Source organism: Desmodus rotundus, chromosome 10, assembly GCF_022682495.2.
Source record: "Desmodus rotundus isolate HL8 chromosome 10, HLdesRot8A.1, whole genome shotgun sequence".
In the NCBI taxonomy this organism is placed as follows: Eukaryota; Metazoa; Chordata; class Mammalia; order Chiroptera; family Phyllostomidae; genus Desmodus; species Desmodus rotundus.
The window spans coordinates 11,150,325-11,173,011 of NC_071396.1; the positions used below are offsets into that span (position 1 = coordinate 11,150,325).

At 45.4% G+C, this 22,687-nt stretch overlaps 1 protein-coding gene across 1 annotated transcript in view; it reads left to right on the plus strand.

Annotated features, from left to right (window-relative positions):
* The window catches only part of DNAH14 (dynein axonemal heavy chain 14), a 182,140-nt gene that overhangs the window by 105,300 nt on the left and 54,153 nt on the right, over positions 1-22,687 (plus strand). The window contains exons 42-55 of the mRNA XM_053913105.1: positions 549-665; positions 2,495-2,653; positions 3,676-3,811; positions 5,120-5,181; positions 6,164-6,351; positions 7,889-8,017; positions 9,359-9,496; positions 11,033-11,200; positions 12,111-12,281; positions 14,448-14,615; positions 15,346-15,438; positions 16,928-17,125; positions 19,452-19,613; positions 21,340-21,531. Coding sequence (XP_053769080.1) covers positions 549-665; positions 2,495-2,653; positions 3,676-3,811; positions 5,120-5,181; positions 6,164-6,351; positions 7,889-8,017; positions 9,359-9,496; positions 11,033-11,200; positions 12,111-12,281; positions 14,448-14,615; positions 15,346-15,438; positions 16,928-17,125; positions 19,452-19,613; positions 21,340-21,531 — 2,081 coding nt within the window. The remainder of the gene's footprint in view (positions 1-548; positions 666-2,494; positions 2,654-3,675; positions 3,812-5,119; positions 5,182-6,163; positions 6,352-7,888; positions 8,018-9,358; positions 9,497-11,032; positions 11,201-12,110; positions 12,282-14,447; positions 14,616-15,345; positions 15,439-16,927; positions 17,126-19,451; positions 19,614-21,339; positions 21,532-22,687) is intronic.

The window sequence follows — 22,687 nt, forward strand, 5'->3', positions numbered from 1 at the left end:
TCAACATTTCATAAATGATTCAAAGGAATGTATCAACTATTAACACCTTCCTTCATATGGTGAAAATATAACTGAATTATTTTGCTTTGTTTAGTTTGTGTTTTCCAGAATCTATTAAGAAAATTCATTACTTTTAAATAGTATAAAGTAAATGTAATTTGCAAATAAGTATCAAAATTCTCCAATGTGGTGGTGTGACCACAACCACAGATGTGTCACTGGCTTTTGATAATCCCCAACACATGGCAATAAGCAGGCCTTCTGGGTAAGATTTCAAAGGGTGTCAGATCATGATTCACCCTGCGTTCTAGATACAAAACAAAAAAGGCAAAAAGTTAATAAAACTTTGCTTTTATACAACTAAAGGCTAGAAGAAAATACAGGTTCATTTTATATATCCGGATATACCCTTGGTGAATTTTTATTATTTCTGGTTCAACAGTCAGCTCTTTCAAAGAGAGCTCATATTGTTTGTGAAACATTCACAAATGAACCTCATTCTTACTTGGGTTTATTGGTACTTTTCTATTTGTTCTTTGCAAATGTAGGCATTAAGCTGCCGCCTGACAAACACTCAGTCTTTGGGTATTTTGTGGACCTGCAGCAAGGTGAATTCGTACCATGGTCGGAACTGCTTCCTAATGTTCAGACGCTGATTCAAAGAGGTAAGAGCTGTTACAGGAACCACGCTCTAATTCCTCCAGAACACGGGGAGACTTATCTGTAAAAGTAGCTCGTCCGCAACCGTGGGGCTGATGCTTTCCAGGTCTGTGCAGGAACCAGTTCAGGTCTGCAGGGTGGGCAAAAGTGGGTGACAGTTGTTCATGTGGAAAATAACACGTAACGAATACATCCCACAAGATTAACCTGTGTTGTGTGCTCACAACTGTACACCGGCTTTCGCCTTCCCCTGCATGTTCACAAAACACGCTTTTTAAAAAAAATAGCCTTTCAATGTTGCTTTCCAAGAAAGTCGGAATGTATTTGAGTCAGTTGTACATTGTAATACTGTAGTTTATTGAAAATCTTAACTAATGGAAATATTTATTCTTTTGCTTAGCAGCGATTATGGAGAAGAGAAAAGGGAGACAGCCTCTTCTAGAAACAGGAAAAACTACACTTGATTGTAAAGGAAACTTTAAGTTAGAACAGAATAATCATAGTTTGACAAATACCCATATATGCCATAATGTTTTTATTCTCAATCTTCTGCAGAGAAGTAGAACAAAAGGTATAGAAAATTGTGGTACTTTGAGAGCTTGGTTGAAGTTTAAGGCAGGAACTTAATGATCAAGCTTCGTGTAGATTTCTTTCAAATACAAGTAATTCAGTATGCAAATTGAATTAAGTTGCGTTGAGGTTAGGTTTCACTCATCAAATGATTTCAGAGTTTGCTTATAACTTTGACAGAAAACAGCCAGGGCTATTAGGATCATAAAGCATATAAAAGTTCTACCTCTAAATTAATTTCAATTGGAAGTATCAAGGTTCTATTACACAATATTTATTGTAGTAATATATTAGTGGGTGATCATATTTATCGAAAACCTGCAAATCATTTATCACATGTTAGTGCTAACATTCGGTCATTTTTATCCTTGGCATTCACCACTCCAGAGAAGCAGCGTAACCGAATACCGGCGCACGTGGTCCACTATCGTAGGTCACCGCCCCTGTGGGGAACCACGGGCGTTCTCTGCCCCGTGTGGGAACGAGGTGGCCAGGACACGGGGATGAGAGAGAGACTGACTGTTCATTGCATCCCTTCATGGACCTTTGAATTGTGCGCCATGTAAATGTATTAGCTACTCAATTTTTAATTTAAAACAGAATGAATAAAAAATGAAGAAGGAGGCCATGTTGTATTTATCCCTTTTGGGAGTTATGGCCGTGTCATGGAGGAAAAAGTTGGGGTGGCATTAGGAAGCTTGGGGGACCAAGGAAGATTTGTTTTAGTTTTGGGGGTGTGTGTATTCACCTGGTTTTTATTAACAAAAAAATGTCGATTTCACATGTTTCAACCAATAAGAGGACTAGAGATAATAGCCCATTGTGTTGTACGATGGAAAATTCCAATACAGGGAAAGGCAGATACTGGTGAGGAAGAAGGATTATCAGCAAGCGAAGCTCTTTACAGATTGCAGGAGCTTTGGCAGGAGAGCTACTTTCTTCATTTTTAGTGGCGGGATGGAGGAGGAGATGCTGCATTGCATCAGGGGCTGATTGGTAGGTGCAGCGGCGGGAAGGTCACGAGCATGCCTGTGCTGGACTCGGGAGTGTGTGGTGAGTTCCCAGCTCAGAGTGTGAACACAGGGGACAGTTTCTGAGGTCAGCAGAGATCCTCAGGCACTTGCAACAACTTTGGTTTGTTTGTATATATTTAAGTTGCTTTATAATGTACCTACCTGTCCATAAAGTATTCAGCACCTACCAAAGACATGAAGTTAACATTTCTTTATAGCTTGTTTGCAACTTTTTTACAATTTTAACTTAGGGACTTCGATGCTAGCTGGTCCTCAAGAATCCGGTGAGAACCTCTTCAAGGTGACAGAATGTGGGGAGAGCATTAACTTTACCACTACCAGGGACACGAGGTGCCTTTCTTTCCTCATAAGCCTTCTTCTAAAGAATTCCTGCCCTGTGCTGCTCACAGGTACTCACACTATTGAAGGAAGGAGAATTTCAGAGTTAGGAAGAGTCTGAGTAATCACTGTCTGACCATTTTATTCTTTAAGTCTGAAAAAAATGCCTTGAAAAGCTTCGTACGTTCCCACCGACAGTACGTGAGTGCACGTTTTTCCACGTGTCCGCCCGCGCAGGACGTCAGAAGTCGTTTCCATCTTCTCAGGGCTCCACAGCAAACCCCAGTGGAGCCAGAGGGCTAATCCTGTGGGCTGAGGTCCTCGGCGGGCTGCTGGGAGCCACACAGTTGGCTGGTTTACTTACACTGGCGCATGTAACTGCACACAAAGAAAACGTATAAATTAATTGCCTCATTTCAAAGGAATTTACATAATTCCTCAAGCCAATGCTAAACCTTTTCAAAGGAATAATTCAATACAGCTTCTACTGTTTCTAACATGCATTTCAGCCCACCCAGTTGCCTTTCCCAGCTCGCAGCCTGGCTGCCTCTCCCTGCGGGCCTGTCCTCAGTCAGTACTCGGGCAGGGCGAGGCCGGGCTGCTCAGCGAACCCACACTCTGCCCCCAGCCTGGACTCAGGAAGTCCTCTTACCTCGTGTTTGGTGACCGGTAAAGTCATTTCTCCCTGTTGTGCTGCAATAAGCACTTTACTCCACCCCCGGCCCCTGGCCCCCGCCCCAGACTGTGTTGGTAAAAACTTTCAGGGAAATTAATTTCACCTAGTAGTTCTGCTGGGCTATAAGCCAGACTCTTTGTGATAGGCTTAAATAAACCCTATATAAAAATAATGGTAAACTCCTAATACAGTCTTCTGTAAGAGATGCAAATTATATAAATACTTTGAGAGGTGTTTATATCAACTGCTTGGTTTACCCACTTTTAACCACAATTTTTAAAAAACGGAAGAGCAAACCAGACTCTTCACGCAATTCTCACGTGGAAGGAAGTGTTATTGGTGCATTTGAATGTTAGCATTTGCTCCTTTTCTTGCACATAAATCTGACCTAATGTATCTTTTTGTCCCCCCTGGAAGGAGACTTTGGAGTTGGGAAGACGGTCACCATCCAGCAGATGCTTGCGAAGCTGGAGGGCCCGGGAGGGTTCGACGTCAAGTACGGGTCACTCTTAGGAGAAGTCCTCTTGTACAGCGAAATTAAAAAGTCAAGGTGGTGTACATTAAACTCGAATTTGATTTGTCTGGTAAAAAAAATAGTTTGCTTTAGTACCTGAGTGTGCCTTGTTTTAAAAAGCAAACCTGTAGGGGGGAGAAAATGCAGACAACTGTAATTGAACAACAACAAAGTAACTTAAGAAAAAAACAAATCTGTTCTATAAAAATGCCAGAAGTATTCAAAAGAAGAGATAAAAATCTTCCCTTTTCTAAAGTAGTAACAACTAGATTAATTTCTTTAAGCAAGAAATTCTTATATTTATTTTAAATGTGACTAAATTTAATTTGATTTTTTTTTTTAACCTAACAAAGTGCAGATATAAACTACTCTCCCTCCTGGGAAAATGCAGGTAAACAGACCGAGGAAGTGCTGCACAGAACTGGGTTTGTTGCGCTGCAAATGTACTTCCTTCCTGTCGAAGGCGCACACGTAGAGAACCGCGTCTCTGTCACTGTGTGCGCCTCTTCCTGAGGGAGGAGGAGAATGGAAGAGACGTCTTCCATGCAAATAAAAAGTGCAGATTTTGAAAGGGATTCTGGTTCTGTTCAAAGAGCAGAGAAGCCTGCTGCTGCAGTAAGAGGCGGACTGTAGAGAGGCCCATATCCGATCTTCCCTCCACTTGCTAGACTCCTTGATCCGCCCGCATCACACATGTGCCACGGCCCGCAGCCCACCTTCCCTTCGTGGGGTCTGCCCTCTCCCCAGAGCTCGTCCTCAGTCCTTCCACACCTCCTTTCAGGGCCCTTCGATCCGTGACACCATCCGCCTCTTGCACCAGCTGTTTGGGACTGGAATCCTCCTACACTTAAATAAGGCCTTAAATTTCAGAGAAATCATTTTTGAAGCATTTAATGCAATAGGAATCATTCCTTATCTAAGTTATTATAATCATAAAAGAAAGAGTGAAAAAAGTAAAATTTTACTGTGTGTTCAGTATTTAAACTGCAGTGGATTTTAACAATACAGAAAGGTAACCTAAGCGGGGGAAACACCTGGAGACAAAACCAAAACAAAGGTGAGCGGGCTTCTGGTGACTGATCCATGAGGCAAAGTGCCCAGTAGCCTGGCATCCTAGGAATGTGCCCAGTTTGTGTTTTAGAGTAAGCATACATTTGGTTAAATTCGGGTATCAGTGCCAATAGTCATGCTAATTCTATCTGTAAAAAATGTGAAGAGGAAAAAAAATTTCTTTGTAGGAGATAGAAGTAAAATCAAGCACCCACTGATACTTCATTTTATTTTGTTCGTATGGCTACTAAGGTAAATAAGCTAATTTTGAATTCTGAAAATGTCTTATTCCAACAGCCTGAGACAGAATATCAGCATCTTGCTTTCGGAAACTCATAAGACAGCAACTGGAAATCTAGGTATGGATTACAGTAGCTTGAAAAACTTCCTCTTTCAGTGGCGTGCAAGTCATTACATACTGTCAGAAATCTCAGAAGGGAAATCTGAGTCAACAGTTTAAAACAAAACATCCCAAAAAATACCCACTACCCCCTCAAACCGGTCTGCCCTACTCAAAAGCTGGAACAGTTCCCACAGTGGAGGGTCATATCTGCTTGCCAGGAGGGGCAGGAGACTCTGGCGAACCAGTGGGACACTGGACCGAGGCTAGAAGTAACCGAAGGCCATCTCTGTCTACCCCGTTCTGTGACACTCACGGAAATAATGCAGTAGGGAAGCTGCGATTCCGTGGTTCTCGGTCAGACTCTGCAACAGAAGCACACGTGCAGCTTCAGGAGCTCCGTCCTTGAGTAGTTCCGACTCAGGAGCCCACTGCTGAAGAGGAGGAGACGGGGCGGCCTAGGGGTGGCCATGGGAAGGGAAAGGAGCCTGGCCAGGAGACTCCCGCCAGAGGAGTCCTCTGGGCCGCGTTTTCCTTTTCCGTTCGCTTGAGCGCCATCCTAAAGAACCTTCTGGGTGACCCTCTCTCGGAGAGCATGTCCTTGTGTAGATGCCTTCGTGGTGCACCAGAGGCTTCTTTTAGATCTGTCACGTGCAGTTTCGTTAAAAGATAAGATACTGCAAATCTAAATTCTTTAAAGCGGTAAAAGTTATATGTCTATTGTGCACAAACGAATAGAGGGTTCTCTGAGCTTTTATACTGTTGCCCTTGGCTGTGACTGCAGGGAGGCACTGTTTCCCATGTAAAAGGAAGGAGATATTTGGAAACACTTCAAAGTTGGTATTCCTTCTCTCAATGATTTGTTCACAGAGTAATTTCTTTAAAATGACAACAATATAGTAAAATTATATAATTTTCATACTTCTGAATACTTAGAGTAAGGCAGAAATATTTTTAAAGTATTTCTAAATTTGTTTTTCTTTCCATATTTGGCTTTATAGATAAAATTACTAAAAAGGCGGAAAAATCTGATGACCTTCCATTTAAAAGTAACGATAGCAATACGGGAGTTACAGTCTCTACGATAAACTTTAACATCAAAATGACAGCTGCCAAAGCCCAGGAGATGATTCTCGAGAAGTTAAAAAGAAGAACCAAGGACGTTCTTGGAGTACCAAGAAGCAGCCGGGTAAGACACCTCTCAGACTGGTCGATCACCATGCTTACACTAAACTGATAACATGGCTGATTTTAATTAATGCTGATAAACAGAAAAACACAAGAGTAACATGCACTCCTGAATATTTAAGTGCACTTCAAATGGAAATTTGGGTTTTCGAATCAACATAACTCATTTTTCAACATGATGAATCCTACTGATTCAGCATTACTAAGGCGAAAAGAAACTACTGGAATCTGAATCGAATGTAAGCAGATAAGCAAACTGGAAAATGAGTTAGATGCCAATGGTTTAGTCAGTGCATACTTTACCACATTTTCTTCTTGCAAACAATGGCTTGAGAATATAAGAAAAAGAGAAGCTTATGGAGTCCACAGCCCCAGGGAAAGGCAGCAAGAGAACAGCCTTGCTGTGAATCTGGACTACAGCTCCTTTCTGGAAGGGGTATCGTGCACTCCCTGTTCTTCCCCTGTCTGCCAGGCACATTCCCAACTGTCTGATGGTTAAGCCAAACCCTCTGTCTGTCCCGATGAAATTCGTGGTCAGCGATTCCTGTGCAGGAACATAAAACGAGCTCAGAGGCATCAATAAGAAGATCACATGGGGCCCTGAGCAACATCTGAGTTTGACCCCCGTGGAGGTCCATTTCGAAAGCTTTTAAGGGTTTGCTTCAGATTTCCTCAATTTTAACTGAAGGTTTAGATAAACATTGTGAGTCTTTGACTAATTGGGTGCATTTTAGGAACTTTGAAAAGGAGAGTAATTGCTCAATCAAATCACACAAATGAAAAATGCAGGCAAGAGAAATTTTGGTCAAACCAGTTTGTCTATAATCACCCAGTTTGTGATACTAAATAGGGGAAATCGAGTGTCTAAAAATGGCATTGACAGTTACGGATTAGGTAATTAGGTGATTCAAAATAAATTGCTGTTTGTATTTTTTTTATTTTTACTTGTTTTACAAAAATAAATATAACCTAAGGGGGCTAATGTACACAGAGATTATACCAGTAATCAGTATACTTCGGTGCAGAATATTTACAGAAGTAGACAGTAACACAGGTTTGAAAGTTGGAGCCGTGTCTGAATTTCCTGCTGGTTGTTCGTGATAACAGCATCTGCGGCAGAATGGTAAAAGCCTAGCTCCACAGGACAGGTCTTGTTCCCAAACCAGGTACCTGGGAAGGAGATGCTCCATACCCGCAGCGGTGCCTTGCCGCGGTGGTAGGCACTCAGGAAACAAATGCTGAGTGAATAATAATCACATTTGTTCCTTTGTCGTACCCACGATCAGGTTACTTTGTCCAGCATCGAATGTTCTATTAGTATTGTAGGTCTGTAGAGAATGCGTAGAGTTTCTGCTATTTTGAAAGCTTATTTTCTAAAATCACATCAAAATACAATTTGGTCTGCTGCTTTTTAAAAGAAAAAGGATGTCGTTACACACAATTTTATTTTCACACCATAGCATGATTAGTATGCCTAATTCATAATTGAAAGAAAGGCAATACTGACTAATAGTTTGTAACCCTTTGCCTTCCTCAAGGCGGTGATATTCATCGATGATCTGAATATGCCGGAGACAGACACGTGTGGAGCGCAGCCGCCCCTGGAATTAATCAGACAGTTACTGGACCTGGGGGGGCTTTACGATACTAAAAAAGGTGCATGGAAGGTAAAATTCATGTTTAATTTTGTTATTTAACAATAAATTAAGTATGTGTGACAGTGTCGAGTGGATTAAGTGAGAAGTTTAGAAAACCCAGTGAAATGCATGTGTGGAGCAAAACAATTAACTACGCCCAAAACATCTTTGCAGTTGAGACAAGTCCCTGGGGTCGCAGGAATTCTTCTAGTAGGATTAAATCGTAGTGAATATTGCAAGTATGTCCTACAGGTTTGGTTTCCAAGGCAAATAATGATAGTGAATCAAGTTGTTCGGTACATCGCAGTTAGCCTCTAGGAAAAGCTAATCCCCACGTAGGACTGCTCTCATCTTTCCACTTTCAAGAACATAGGTCAAGGATTTTTAGAAGTATTGCAAAGTCAAAAAAAAAAAAAATCCCAAGGAGGAATTTCAGTGCAATTATTTTTGTTACACTGTCCCAAGTCAGAATGGCTACATACTATTTGCTTCCTTCTCTGGAAACAGAAGCCCTGTGGTCCCAAACTGACTTTATCACTTAACCATCCTGGGCCTCCGTTCCTCTTCTGTAAAATTGTGTGGCTGCATCGCCAAGCAGTTCCACGTCTCAGGCAAACGTGGGCCCAGGAGCCCAGAGGACGCACGCTGGCTGGTGGGCGGCCGCAGCTTTGACACCGGTCAGCCTGTGACCCAGACATGGACCCAAGACCGAAGAATGGAGATGCTGCCTACCCAGGGAGCATCCAGGAGATGAGGGAAAAAGAGGAAGCAAGACATGGACTGGAACACGGCCGAAGTCCCTCAAAGTGGCAAGAGCATAGTGATGCAGGCTTTTCATGGGATTCTATGCCCCAGGGCAGGGGCCCGGGCAGGGCTGAGAAAAGCACCCCATGGTGAGGGGACTGGGTCGTCCTCGGGGCTGCACCCAGCTCTGCGCTGCTGGGATGTCATGAGACGTCATGTGGCTGTACTCTGTAATCAGGCATGTTCTCCCCCAAGGCCGCTGCTGGCTCTTCCGGAGACCCACCCCTGGCTCATCCCCTGGTTTCTCACGTACAGCCAGAATCCTCTCTGGCAGCCCCAGGAGCAGATTGCTTATTTTCCAAGGATTGCTTTTGTGAAAATAGGCTATTTCCTGATGTCATTTAGAAAGCTTCCTAGAAGGAACATATCAAGATACCTTTTAGGGGAGGGGCTTACTTCTAAGAAGATAGATTTCTATGACCATCATAATTTTTGCTTAGCAGTGAATAATAAACTTAATCTTTTTGCTTCAACATTTGAAATCTTTTGTCTATTCGGGGGAAATGGAAGCACATCTCACTTCCTACGGATACATGTAGTTATGCTTCGCTTTCACTCTTCGCACAGAACATTCAAGAGCTCTCCCTGGTGGCAGCCTGCGTCCCTCTGGTTGGCATCAGGGATGTGAGCCCGCGTCTCCTCAGACATTTCTCCGTTTTTGTGTTGCCGCACCCTTCGCAGAGTGCCCTGTGCACCATCTTCCAGGTGATACATCCAGCTCATTTTCTTGAGTAAGAAAAACGTAAATCCCATACTACAGGGGGAAGTGTGAGAACTTAAAACCACTAATGTTGAACAAAAATTATCTTCAAGTGATGAATTTTATTTCTCTATTTTCTGGCCTATTATTAAGATTTGTCTCTAAATATCAAAACTATGGGTTTAGTGTGCATACGAAACACATTAGTGCTTGTTTAGTGAATGTTTAAAATGCAGACCCCAGGGGTTTGTTCTCAGAGATCCCAGTTCACTGTATGTGGGAGGGGGCTCAGGAATCTGTTAGCAAGCACACCCAATTTTTGCTAGAATTGATTGAGTCTTTTCATTTTCTTACAGGGTAAAAAGTAATGAGAGAAAAAATTCTGAATATCAGAAAAATGGCTTAAGTTGAAATCTAGTTTGATTACGTAAATATATCTTATGCAGGATTATTAAATTATTTTTAAGTTATTATTTTTGTAAATGTATTGGGGTGACATTGGTTCATATGGCCATGTAGGTTTCAGGTGTACATTTCTATGACACATGATGTGTCTCTTGCATTGGGTGCCCACCACCCTAAGTCAAACCATCTTCCATCACCATATGTTTGGCCCTAAATGTTTCAAAACTAATCATTTGCTTTTCTTCTTTTTAATATAAAATTTCAAGATTACCATATTTTGCTGCGTATAATATGCACTTTTTTGCCCAAATTTTTGAGGGAGAAGTAAGGATGCAGCCCTGGCTGGTGTGGCTCAGTGGTTGAGTGCCAGACTGCGAAGGAAAAGGGTTGCAGGTTCGATTCCCAGTCAGGGCACATGCTGGGGTTGCAGGCCAGGTTCCCAGTGGGGGGGGGCATGCAAGAGGCAACCACACATTGATGTTTCTCCCCCTCTCTTACTCTCTCCCTTCTCCTCTCTAACAAAATAAAATAAATAAAATCTTTAAAAAACAATAAGGATGCACATTATGCATGGGTATTATGATTACATACCATGGGTATAATAATCCCGTGTGTATGAGCACAGAAATGTGGGTGCACATTATACACAGAAAAATACAGTGATTTTTAACCATTTTTTTTGAAAAGCACTTAGGAATTTTGCAGGTGATCAATAATCAACACCAAAAAAACCTAATGTAGAAAAGTATATACATATGCCCATCCAAACTGAAATAATAGTTCTATCATGTTATGTTTCCTCTGGTGACACCTACCAGGGAGCGGGAACGTGGCAGAATTCCTAGCACACCTGGTACACGCACCAGTGGGGCATAAATTGTCACCAGAGAACGGATACTGCCTTTCGATCCTTCAGCAAACCAGGACCAGTTGGAATTTTCCCCAGTTCGTAACATCTAGTGTTTTTTTTAACTGGTCTGCCATTTGTTTAAAGTGGACTCTAATTACTAACTACATTTTAAATAAAATTAGCCCTCCATTATAGTACACACATCTCCTTTCTTAGTAGGATTTAGCCAGGAACAGTCTGTGCTTCACATTTTCCGCAAACTGAATTATGAAATTTCTTTTTAAAGGCTCATTTGGGAATCTATTTCTCCATCCATAACTTCACAGCCGACGTCCAGAAAAGTAAGGATCAAGTGGTTGCTTGCTCTCTAGCCATGTACTATCACATGTGTGAGAGCATGTTACCGACGCCGACGAAGTGCCACTACGTGTTCGGTCTCCGAGACGTGTTTAAGGTTTGTTTCAGAATTCATTCTCTGGCTCGTTTGAATATTGAAGTCAAGGGAATGTTATTTCACCGAATTGACCCTCTCTCTTCCTCTCTCTGTTGTCCTTACTCATTGATACCGTCGATATTAAATTGTTAAAAGGGGCAAAAAGGAAACTGAGATTGATTGGCCTTGCTCTTTGCCGTGAGCCAGTTAAAAAGAAGCATTCAGACAGTCTCCTGCAGAGAGCTCAATGGCAGAACCTCTCCAGACCGTCAGAATACCCACTGGGGGTCTCTCGGTAGGGACAGGAGTGATGCGGTTATAAAGTAGATTTTGGTTTTGCTTTATTTCTGAGATTTTGTTGAGACTCTTTGAAAACGGAAGCCTGCAGGCACTTCATAAACAGGCTCGGAGTTGTCCCGGCCCCCCTTTTACTCCAGGGGTTGTCGCCAGCAGTGCGGATTTGGCCGTTGGCTTCGATCACATATGTGATTTTCTGAATTAAAATGTTAAGATAAACAACTTTTGAATTTTATCTTTCTCTGCTTGCTATGGCCCTTTAGCCCAAAATAGCGCATACTGTGCTTGAGGTGGTTTATAAGGGATTTGTAAATGCAAATTAAGAATCTTGGAACAGAACCTTAAGAAGCACTTGGGGATCCCCACCAGCCCCTGCGTCCCTGTCAGCCCCGAGGTCTGGGCTCCTGGCTCCCCATCCTGGCAGGGCCTCCTGTTATGGGTGTGGCTGGGGCTGGGGCGGGGATGGGGGGGTCCTGAAACCATCTCCCCCTGATGGTCACAGGTAGAAACTGTCAGTTCGTGCCTTGGATTACTGCTTCTATTTGTGTGGACACATAACCCTGCAAACGCCGAGGCTTTACTCACACACTCCCTGCTAATGCTGTAAGAAGTGTTGTTTTTGAACCCCTAACAGCTCCTCCTAGGGCTGCTGCAGGCTGACAAGGCCACCATTAACTCCAAAGACATGGCCGCTCTGCTCTTCGCTCACGAGGCCGCCCGAGTGTTTCACGACCGATTAATTGAACGGACTGAGAAAAGGCTCTTCTACCAGCTCCTTTCGAGGGAACTCGAGAATTATTTCCAGGTAGTAAAGTTGTATTTTAAAAATTATTTTAAATAGTACCTTGGGAAAAAGCATTGTTTTATTAACATATGCAGACATTTCTGTCACATTAAGGAAAGGAATTTTCACTTGAAGACATGTAAATACGGATTAGATGTGATGGAAAGGATAAGGTCCCAGTGCCTTTGCTCGGGGGTGTGGCCTCTGTGGGACCTCAAACCGCTCATTTTCTCCAGAACTAGCGGAAGTGGGCACTCTCTGGACACCTCCACAAGATCCTCAGCCCTCTCCAGCCCTTGAACTTCAGCTGGGCATTTCGTTGAACTTCAGTTTCCACAGTGCCTCTTGGCCCAGGTCACAAAAGCCAGTGTTTCAGTAAACTGATGGACGGTAAGAGGGCTGTAACTGTTTTGTTGAAGGCTTCCTCTGCTGTGAGGAAGCGTTTTGGTTTGATGCAGCCCCACTTGTTTATTTTTGCTTTTGTTTCCCTTGCTCAAGGGGACATTTCTGGAAAAGTATCACTCAGAGCGATACTGATGTCAGATAGTTTACTTCCTGTGTTTTCTTCTAGACGTTTTATGGCCTCAGGCCTCACATTTCAGTCTCTAACCCACTTGAAGTTTATTCTTGTGTGTGGTCTACAAGAGTAATTGGAAAAATAGAGAGACTGTCATTACTCCAGGGTATATTTTTACCTTCTTTGTCACAGATTAGTTGACCACAAAAATTAGGTTCATTTCTGGGCTCTCTTTCTGTTCCATTGATCTGTATGTCTGTTTTTGTGCTGGTACCATACTGTTTTGATTGTTACGGCTCTGTAGTATAGTTTGAGGTCGGGGAGCATGATGTTGTGTAGGAAACCTTCAACAAAATAAAAAGACAACCTACTGAAAGGGAGGATATATTCTCAAATGGTAGATCTCATAAGGGCTTGGTATGCAAGATGTATAAGGGACACACACAACTCAACAACAAAAAATATGTAAACAATTTGATCAAAAAATGGGCAGGGACATGAAAAGACATTTCTCCAAAGAAGACATGCAGATGGCCAACAGTCATGTGAAAAGATGCTCCACATCACTAATCATCAGAGAGATGCAGGTCAGAACCACAATGAGATGCCACCTCACACCTGTCAGAATAGCCATCATCGATACATCAGCAAATAACGTGTTGATGAGGTTGGGGAGAAGAGAGAACCCTGGTGCACTGTCGGTGGGCACGCAACCTGGTGTAGCTCCTGTGAAAAACAGTGTGGGGATTCTTCAAAAAAAAAAAAAAAACAAGAGAGAGAAACCATGTGACCCAGCAATTCTACTTCTGTCTATTTATCCAAGAAAACAAAAACACTACTTTGGAAAGATATGCACCCCTATGTTCACAGCGGCGTTATTTACTGTAGCCACGATATGGAAGCAGCCTGAGGTGTCCATCAGTAGATGAGTGGATACAGAAGTTGTGATACAGACACATTCACACACAGTGGAACATTACGCAGAAATAGCAAAGAATGGAATCTTGCCATTTGCGACAACAAGGATGTATCTAGGCACCTGCTTGGAAGCGGAGTGGGCCCTGCCTCCACACACCTTACAGCCTAGCAGGTGTGCTGCGCTTCTGTAAGTGCTGGGACGGGCCTGTGCACGCGCCATGGCGGAGCCACAGAGGAAGGAGACCTAATCTTCTCCGCCTGGTTTTAGGGCAGAGGGAAACAGACTTCGAGGAGGAGGTAGCCCGCGACCCTGGTGTGCAGGACAGCAAATCCTCCAAGTGGGCCGGGAAAGCACGGGTGGAAGCTTGGCGGTCTGCAGCGGTAATTAACAATTACGTGAAGTTGTTGTTTTTTTCTCAGATCGTTGGTGAGACCTCAAAATGTTTTTTCCACAACAGGGGTTCTTAACATGGGACCCATGGACCCTCAAAGAGCCCTTAAGATAAAACTGCATTTCAATGGATTTCATTTCCTTTGCAACCTTTGTATTTTGCTGTATGCATTTTAAAGTACTATTCTGAGAAGTCCACACATTTCACCACCCAAAGGGGTCCAGGGCACAAAGCAGGTTAAGAAACCCTGAGGTCTAGATCTGTTGTGTCCGAGCGTCCCTGGCACAGGTATGTTGCATTAGTTCTGAAAAGTAGAGTTGTGCTTTCCACGGATACTATTAAATTTTTATCTTACAATAGATTCAGTGGACCCAGGAGTCATTGATGAATGACTCAACTGTATTTGTGGATTTCTTGGATGTAAACAAGTCTCATAGAAAGAAGATCTATCAGAATACCAATGACTACAATAAACTGGCCAAGGTTCTTACTGAATTGCAGATGAAGTTGAGTTCAGCATCTTTGGAGGTAAAAACATATAAAACATGAGAAATACTATGTATATACATTTATTCATATAGGCACATATGTATATAAAATCAAATATCTTTAAGGGGTGTGTGTGTGTGTAAGGGAAAGAGTTTGGGGGGAAAAAGTGCCCTAATATTTTAAAGCAGGCCATTAGAAATACAGTTTTGTGCTATTGCATCTTATTTCTTTTCATTTAATGGGGTAAAATTTTAAATACTCGGTGCACAACTGAGGCTGGAGGGAGTTGAATGATTCGAGTTAGTGGAGTTAGGAAGCGCACGCGAGAGTGTGTCCCCGGGGTCTGCAGCAGCGACAAGCAGGAATAAAATGGATGGAACTCATTTACACCTTCCCCATTGCTGTGGGCAGGGACGTGTCAGAACAGGGGCACCAGCAAAACCCCACACACCACAAACCCACGTCCTAAGACTCTTCTTCCCGCCACTCATTCTCCCCCAAGACACGGCAAGAAAAGCAGCTGGGTGCCGCTGTTCTCATTCCCTTCCCGGCTGCCTCTGGCCCACCCCCCAACCCCCTCCTGTCCTGCTCGCCTGACTATTGGCACAGGGACCCTCCCCCTGTGCAAGTTTATTCCCCGTGAATGTACACCAGCTTCCTGGTCTAGATGGCTGGGACGGTGACTGTCACTCCTGCATCCTTGGGTGCAGAGCCGTGTGAGCACTTCCTGTGCCCGCAGCCAGTTTATCCGCCCCGTGTCTCCCGCCAGGTCCCTCACTCCATGGTGTTCTTCAAGGAGGCCATAGAGCACATCGTAAGGGCCGCGCGGGTCCTTCGACAGCCCGGGAGCCACATGCTGCTGGTGAGCCTTTGAACGCCCCGCGTGTCTTTCAGGTCGTCGAGTAGAAATTAGAGAGCCCGGTAAAGCTGCCTGGCTTACAGGAACTTTGTTTGTGCAGACTTCCTATCTAGGACAGGTCAGAGTCGACGAGCCAGAGGACAAGACTTGTGTCCCCTGCAGAGCCTGCACACGAAATGTAGCAGCACGTAAACGTGTTGTTTGCTTTTAGAAGGTATTTGATGCAAATAAAAGGGGCGGCTCGGGCACCACCTCTGGCACATCCTCAGCGTGGATGTGCCATCTCTGCTCTGGGTAGTGCGCACCAAAACAGTGCGCGTGCTGGATGGAGAAACCTGAGTCTTTGCGCAAAGTTGTGCTTTTCATGAAAACAGGTGGGAGTTAAATTCTTGGAAAGTCCCCAAATACCTTCAGGAGAGAAAAGCTTTCAGAGGACTACATGAAATCCAACATATTCGGCTGACTACATGACACATAATTTACGAGTGTTTGTTTAAGCGACCATTTCTGTCTTTCCTTACATTTTCCAGGTCCCAGGGACTGTGCTCATCCCTTGCTCATGGCCCCTTTCCACACCTCCCAAGCCAGCAAGGTGGCACTTCCCTGACCCTTCATCAGCCAACACACTTCTGTCTCTCTGTCTGGCTTTCTCACCCCATCCAGGAACGTTTCCCTGCTGTTGAGGCAGCTGAACCCAACTAGATAATACAAAGTCAACACCCACGCCAAGGCCCTTAGGCACATTGAGAAAGTCTCTTGCCCTCCAGGGGACGTGATGTGGCCGTGTTGTTGGGAGTGGGGTGGCAAAGATGTTGTTCTGCCTGCCTATCACACACCGGACAGCGACACATATATTACTATTCTCCTAGCTGCTTCAAAAGACAGTTGCATAAAACAATAATTATAAAACTAGTGTTAGGATTATAACAAAGGTTTAGTATATATAATAATACTTAGCACAAAAGAGGAGGGAAGAAATGGGACTCTGTTAGGGCAAACTTCCCATATTTTACTGGAATCATGTTAGTATGACTCTGGAGTAGATGGATAAATTAAAATACAAAGTGTAATCCGTACAGGAACCATTGAATTGTACGCTTAACACGGATGTAGCCTGTAAATTATGTTTCAGTACAGCTATTTCAAAAAGGCAATACTTTGTCTTCATTACCGAAAGCACTTAACTGCTTGCTGCTCCGAATAAATGGGAAAAGACCTGTCTAAATGCTTACCAACGAGGAATCAAATACTGACAATGACATGCTGGTCGTTTATAAGCCCACGTGAGCTCTTCTTCCAAGTTTCTTTCCAGCGAAGTTCTGTGCTTCAAGAGACTTTGATAAAATACTCTAACTTTTGGGGGGATATGTGGAACAAACACAGCCTGAGGGATTTCTCCTGCCTAGATCTCTGGCACACCCAGCTGGAAACCCAGCGGTGAAAGACCCCGCAGCACACACAGGCACACGCGGGATTTCTTTTCCTCCCACAGATCGGCATGGACGGGTGTGGGAAGGAAGCCTGCGCGACCCTGGCCTGCCACCTGGCAGACCACCGAGTGTACCAGATGCCGGTGTCGCACGACTACGCCTCCGTGGAGTTCAAAGAGCACTTCAAAAAGGTGTTCGTTCAAGCGGGGCTGGAAGGGAACCCCACTGTTCTGATGGTCGCCAACTTAAACCTCGACCAGGCGAGTACTTTCTGCCTCTCTCGTTTGCTCCGGTGCGGTATTCAAACAGTCGCCCCACGTAACGTTTGAAAAGGAAGTATCTGTCCACGGTCCTGTTACCCCGCCACGGCAGTCCTCCCGTTATTCTTGTTCCTACCTGTTAGAGCCCCCGGAGCTTGTATGTTTGCAGTCGTGGCGTGGGTCGTGCGCATGAGCGTGGCACAACAGCATTTCCCGGGTCTCTACAATTCCCACTTCAGCTGACCGATCCCAGCTGTTTGTGGGGCCGTTGGTGGTGATTTGTGTGTGTCGAGGAAGTCGGCTGTGTCCCGTCTGACCAGCTCTGTAACCTGTGTTCACGAAGCCCACTGACCACGCCGTCCGCCATCTGGCCACACTGTGCCCTAGCACAGTGCAGGCTGCGGTTTTTCTCCTCCAGCCCCCCGGACTCGCCGTCGAGTGGGGACTCTCCTCGCAGGACGCACTTTATTTACAAACAGGCAAAAAAGGTTAATCACCCAACTTTCAGAAAATGTGTTCTTTTGCGTAAGTTACACCCTTCCATAGCCAAAACATAAATTATATTTGCTTCTTCTTGGCAACATCTCAAAGAGATATTGTTTGTGATCTGTGACCCTTATAAGGACAGTCACGAGTACTGTTCAGACTCCCATCTTGTCTTTGGGCCTCTCTCTAGAGCTGTGTTCTCCTCTTACGTCATATCTTGAGAGTAAATCCAAGCGCCATCCCCTGTGCTCCTTCACATCCAGTTTTTCTGGGGTAACTCGATTCTTCCCTTCCCGAATTTAAATTCCCTGTGCAGTTGGTCAGGTGGAGGTTTCTGCCAGACACCTCCCGTCTGGACTTCAGAAGATGTGGTTTCTCCCATGCCGGGAGCATGTTCCCATCTGAGAAACAGTTTTTAGAAAATGCCGTCAGCCAAAGCTGGGATGAACATGGCCCCTCTGCTCCCGTGCTAGGTGGACTCCAAGATCGCTGGGTCTGCTCACCACACTTCCCAGGTTTCTTCTGGCCACATCACTTCTTGTGTGAATCCTCACAGCGGCGCTTTGACTTTGGAAGGTTAGCACGTGTGAGGCGGAGCACTGGGTGCCATGTGATGAGTGGCACTTCAGCAACAGGCCACAGGACAGATGGAGTCAGAAGTTCATTACCCACAGGTCACTGCAGGAGCACACGGCACATCACGAGGGGCCGCATAGGGCAGTGAAGGTGGGGTGCAGATGGAGAGAGAGGCAGGACCTGGGGCTCATGCCTTTGTGAGGGTCCATGTGTTTTGCTTTGGGGTCTCTGGGTTAGGGTTAGATGGGTCAGTTCAGTCCTAAAGAGCAGGGTTTTGGTAAACCCTGTTGGGCCTTGTCTAAGGGACCCACGAGGCGTACAGGCCCTGGGACGCGGGGGTGACTTGATCACAAGGGCTATTGGGGAGTCACGTCAGGAACTTACATGGGCTTGTGACTCTTTGAGCTGCTGTCGGGGGCGAGCCCTAGCGTGAGGGGCTGGCGTCGGTTTAAAGCCCCGTGGGCCGCTTGGCCAAACCCAGTGGAGGCCGATGCAGCAGTACCACGGAGCCGCCGAGCTCAGCTCCCAACAGATGGGTGACAGTCGGCGTGTTGAAGGAGCCTCAGTGCTCCTGCATCATGATGTAAGTGAGACAGGGCAGCGCTGGCCCCGCCGCCTCTGCGGGCCTCTGCGGGAGACCACCCCACCCGCTCTCCGCCCAGCCTCCCCTGGGCTGGGGTTCCAGGTACCTGGGAGTGTCTGAGGAGGATCCCGAGGCACCAGTAAGGCAAAGCTGCTTTTTATTTTATTTTTTAAAGAAAGCTTGGATTTACTCTCAAAGCCAAAATGTTCCTATTTTTAAAAAGTCCTCTGGTAGAGATTTTTCCATTGTGCTGTCCCCTCTGTTCCCTTACCCCCTAGACGGGGAGCCCTTTATAGAGACGAGCTTGGCTGGAGTAACATAATCCTAGTTTGTGCAGCGTTCAAACACGGGAGTAGATGTGCTGGGGTCTTCTGCAGACCACCTGAGGCCAAGTCCCTGCTCTTCTCGTTGTCTCAAACCGCCTGCACCTCTGGAGCATGACGCAGGGTCGGGTCGGCACGCTCTACCACCACACGCGTGTGTCTCTGATGTCGGAGTCTGAGAATGGGCAAAGGAGGCCCCCTTGACTCGGGGGGGAAAAATTTGTATGGGTTCGAGAAGTTTAGTTTCTTCAAAAGAAGACTTAACCTAAATTCTTCTTAAATGCTATTGCTTGGGGAGTTTAGAGTAGAAAACGTGAATAATTTACTCACTTGTGTTTAAATATATGTTTCACCCAAGGAGGCACTTCTGGAGGATTTGAACAGCATTGTCAGTTTGGGGAAAATACCTGACATTTTTGAAAATGAGGAGCTGGATTCTCTTGCGCTAAAGATTAGATCCGTTGCTGAACAGACCAGTTACATGGATAGTAGAAAAGCTTTATTTTCGTTCTTCCAAAAGGTACCTTTTTGTACATTGGCTTTATCAAATCGTTGTGTTAAGTTAAAAGTAGACTACGTTCATAATTCCGTGTACAGGATTTTCAGCTTGGGCAGTGTGTTGCATTCTGTACGTGAGTTTTGAAAGCTGCAATAATAACTGCCGTCCACACTCACGGACGCAACTGTATCTCAGGCCAAAGATGAACCATACACTGGGCCTGTCTGCCAGGGGCTCAAACACGGCACCAGCCGGGGGTGACGCCAGACCAGACCCTTGGAAGTGTCCTGCACCGAGACTCCCGTCCAGGTTCTTGTTGGTGGGCAGGCAAGAAACAATTTTTTTTTATCCCTTTGAATCATAGCCCTAAAATCAGCCAGGAGGTGATGGGCACAGAAGAGACTGGCCAGAAAAAGCAGGCGATGCAGAAAAGACACTCAGCAGGGGGTGGCTGTGAAAGGACCAGTTCGGTGAGCGAGATAAACTACACCAGTGGCCTAGGCTTCATGTGTCTTTCCGGCTGATGATGGACCATAGGCGTAGCGGACAGCTGTGATTACCCGAACCAAATTCTACCTCTCATGGGGTCATCTGAAAACTGAGCTGGGCAGCCCTGCATTCCCCAACAGATAGTTTTGATCTGGCACAGGAAGAAGGTGTAAAAAACTCCAGAAGTAGAATGCACCTTTGAGAGAGAACAAATCATTATGAACGTGTGCTTGCATTGAGTGGTGTTGAAAAGGCCCCCTGGTGGTGTAAAGGAGCATAGCAGTCAGCCTGGCAGCCTGGGGCACACCAGTGGTTCAGCTGGCTTATCCGACAGACTGCACTGCTAAAGAAGAGCAAAGGAGGTTTGGTTCGGAGTGCAGAGGATAGCGCCTTCCAGAAGTAAAAGACAAGCCGAGAATCCAGCTAGAACCAATTCTAATTACATGAAATGATTTGAAGTGTCTTGCAGTAATAGATAGGGAAGGCACACTTCAGACTTAACATTGGGCGTCAAGTGGGAGCGGGTGCGGGTAGAGCAAAGAGGTATTTTCATTTTCAATGTAAACATTTCTGCATTGTATGAAATTTGCGTGGAGCAGTTTAATTTGCTTTTATATGGTTTTTGAAGTCCTTCGCAGAAGCCAGGAGCAGCAGCAGCACAGCAGGGTATTGGGGGACGGGTAGGATGTGGGCACAGCTTGGAGAACCAATGCTTTGCCTAGGACCCTCGAAAATGAGATCTCTAAGCTTTCCCTGCAGCCCCTCAGCCATGGAGTTTATTGATACCTCCCCTGTGCTCCAGCCATAACACCGATCTGTCTCTCTGTCTTTCGCCCTGATGCATCTGACCACTTCTCCCTTCGGGTGTCTGTGGGTCTTAAATGCAACCCCCCCCCCCCGAGAGGAAAGGCTACATGCTCAGATGCATCACCATCTGATAGGAGGGCCCCCACTGAACAGAGCCCTAGCACCAGACCCCCTCACGAGGGCTGGTTTACGCGAGGGATGTTCTGGAGTCCGGTGTCTCCCCTGCACAGCCCCTGCCGAGAGGATGGGGCCGCACAGGGCAGGACCTGGCTGAGGTCCTCAGAGGGGCCGCATGGAGCCATCACTGCCCTCAGACGGGCTTGGGTGGCGGCGGGTACTCAGTGCACAGCGGAGCAGCCTCCGGTCTGCCCTCTAGGGAGAGAATTGAAACAAATACTTTTTCAGAGCAATGGGTTGCATTTGAATGACCTATGTTTTCATTCGTTTTCAGAGAATCCTAAGGAACTTGCATATTTTTATGATAATGAGTCCTGCCGGACCCCACCTGCGCCAGAATTGCCGGGCTTACCCTTCCATGATCTGTGCCTGCACCATCGACTGGTACGAGAAGTGGCCGGAAGAAGCCCTGCTTCTGGTGGCCAGCTCCTTCTTAAGAGAGAAGGTGGATTTAGAGAACAGAGGGGTAAGTATAACTTCTCAAAAAAAAAACTAATCCGAGGGAAGGTTTCAGTGTGTTAACAGAATCTAACAGTGTTGTATCTCTGAATAGCTATGAGCCCCAGGTGGACAAAACTAGGCAGCTCTAGGTAAAATTATGAAATAAGTCGAGTGTTTATCTTGACTCAATCAATGTCCCATCTTTTTTGCCCCCTAATTCATCTTATTTCAACGATGCCCAGATTCCTCACTGCCTAGGTCGCATCACTCGTCTACCCCCACCCAACCCTGGTGAACAGGCAGTTTTCATGATGGAAAACAGCCTTCATTTTGCACACCTGGTCCTGTGATAAGGCTGCCACAACCTTCTGTGTGTTTCCACTACATTTCTCTGGCTTGGCTGCAGCAGCAAAACTACCAAGAAGTGAGAGCGCAAGCCACACACAGAACTACCTCAGAGTTTATGAGCCGCAAGTAAGGATTCTTTCCAGAGCGATTCATCTGAAGGTGCCGTGGGTGCTGCAAGGTGTTGTGGATGCATTAGGGCCCGGAACTCAGTGCGGCACCAGGAAGGGCTTGTGACCTCATTTGTCCAAGTGCTCGAGGAAAGCAAAGGCCAAAAAGGGTAGAGACAGGTGGAACCCGGGAGAAAATGCAGCTGGCTTAAAAGTGACCAGGTGGTTGGCAGGATTTGGCGGACTGGAGATGGACGGTTAAGACTAGGTTGTGTCTGTGTCAGAATTCTCCCCACAGCCAGGCAAAGGGGACTCTCTCTACTCTCATCTTGTTCGCCTGTATATCTGTGTATCCTCTGAGCCCTTACACTTTTGCAGCTTTTTTTTTACTCAAGGAAATTGAATATCCTGCTATTGATAACCTACTTTAAGAAAGAAAGATGAGAGATTAAAAAAGCACCATAAACATGGCTCGTTGACAAGGGTGCCCTAAATCCTTGGGTGGCCGTCACGGACATGAGGGGTCAGCCTAGGAGGAGTCTGGCCTGTCCCTGGCCATTACATACCATTACCTCTTCCCCCAACGCCATCCCAACTACTAAAACTCATCTATTCTCGGTCCCATTCATCCAGGGCCTTTTCTACATTCCCATATCCAAAAATGATAAACTATTTCAAATTATTCACAGTGTTCCCTTTGCTCTTTTTTAATGTCTATTTGGATTG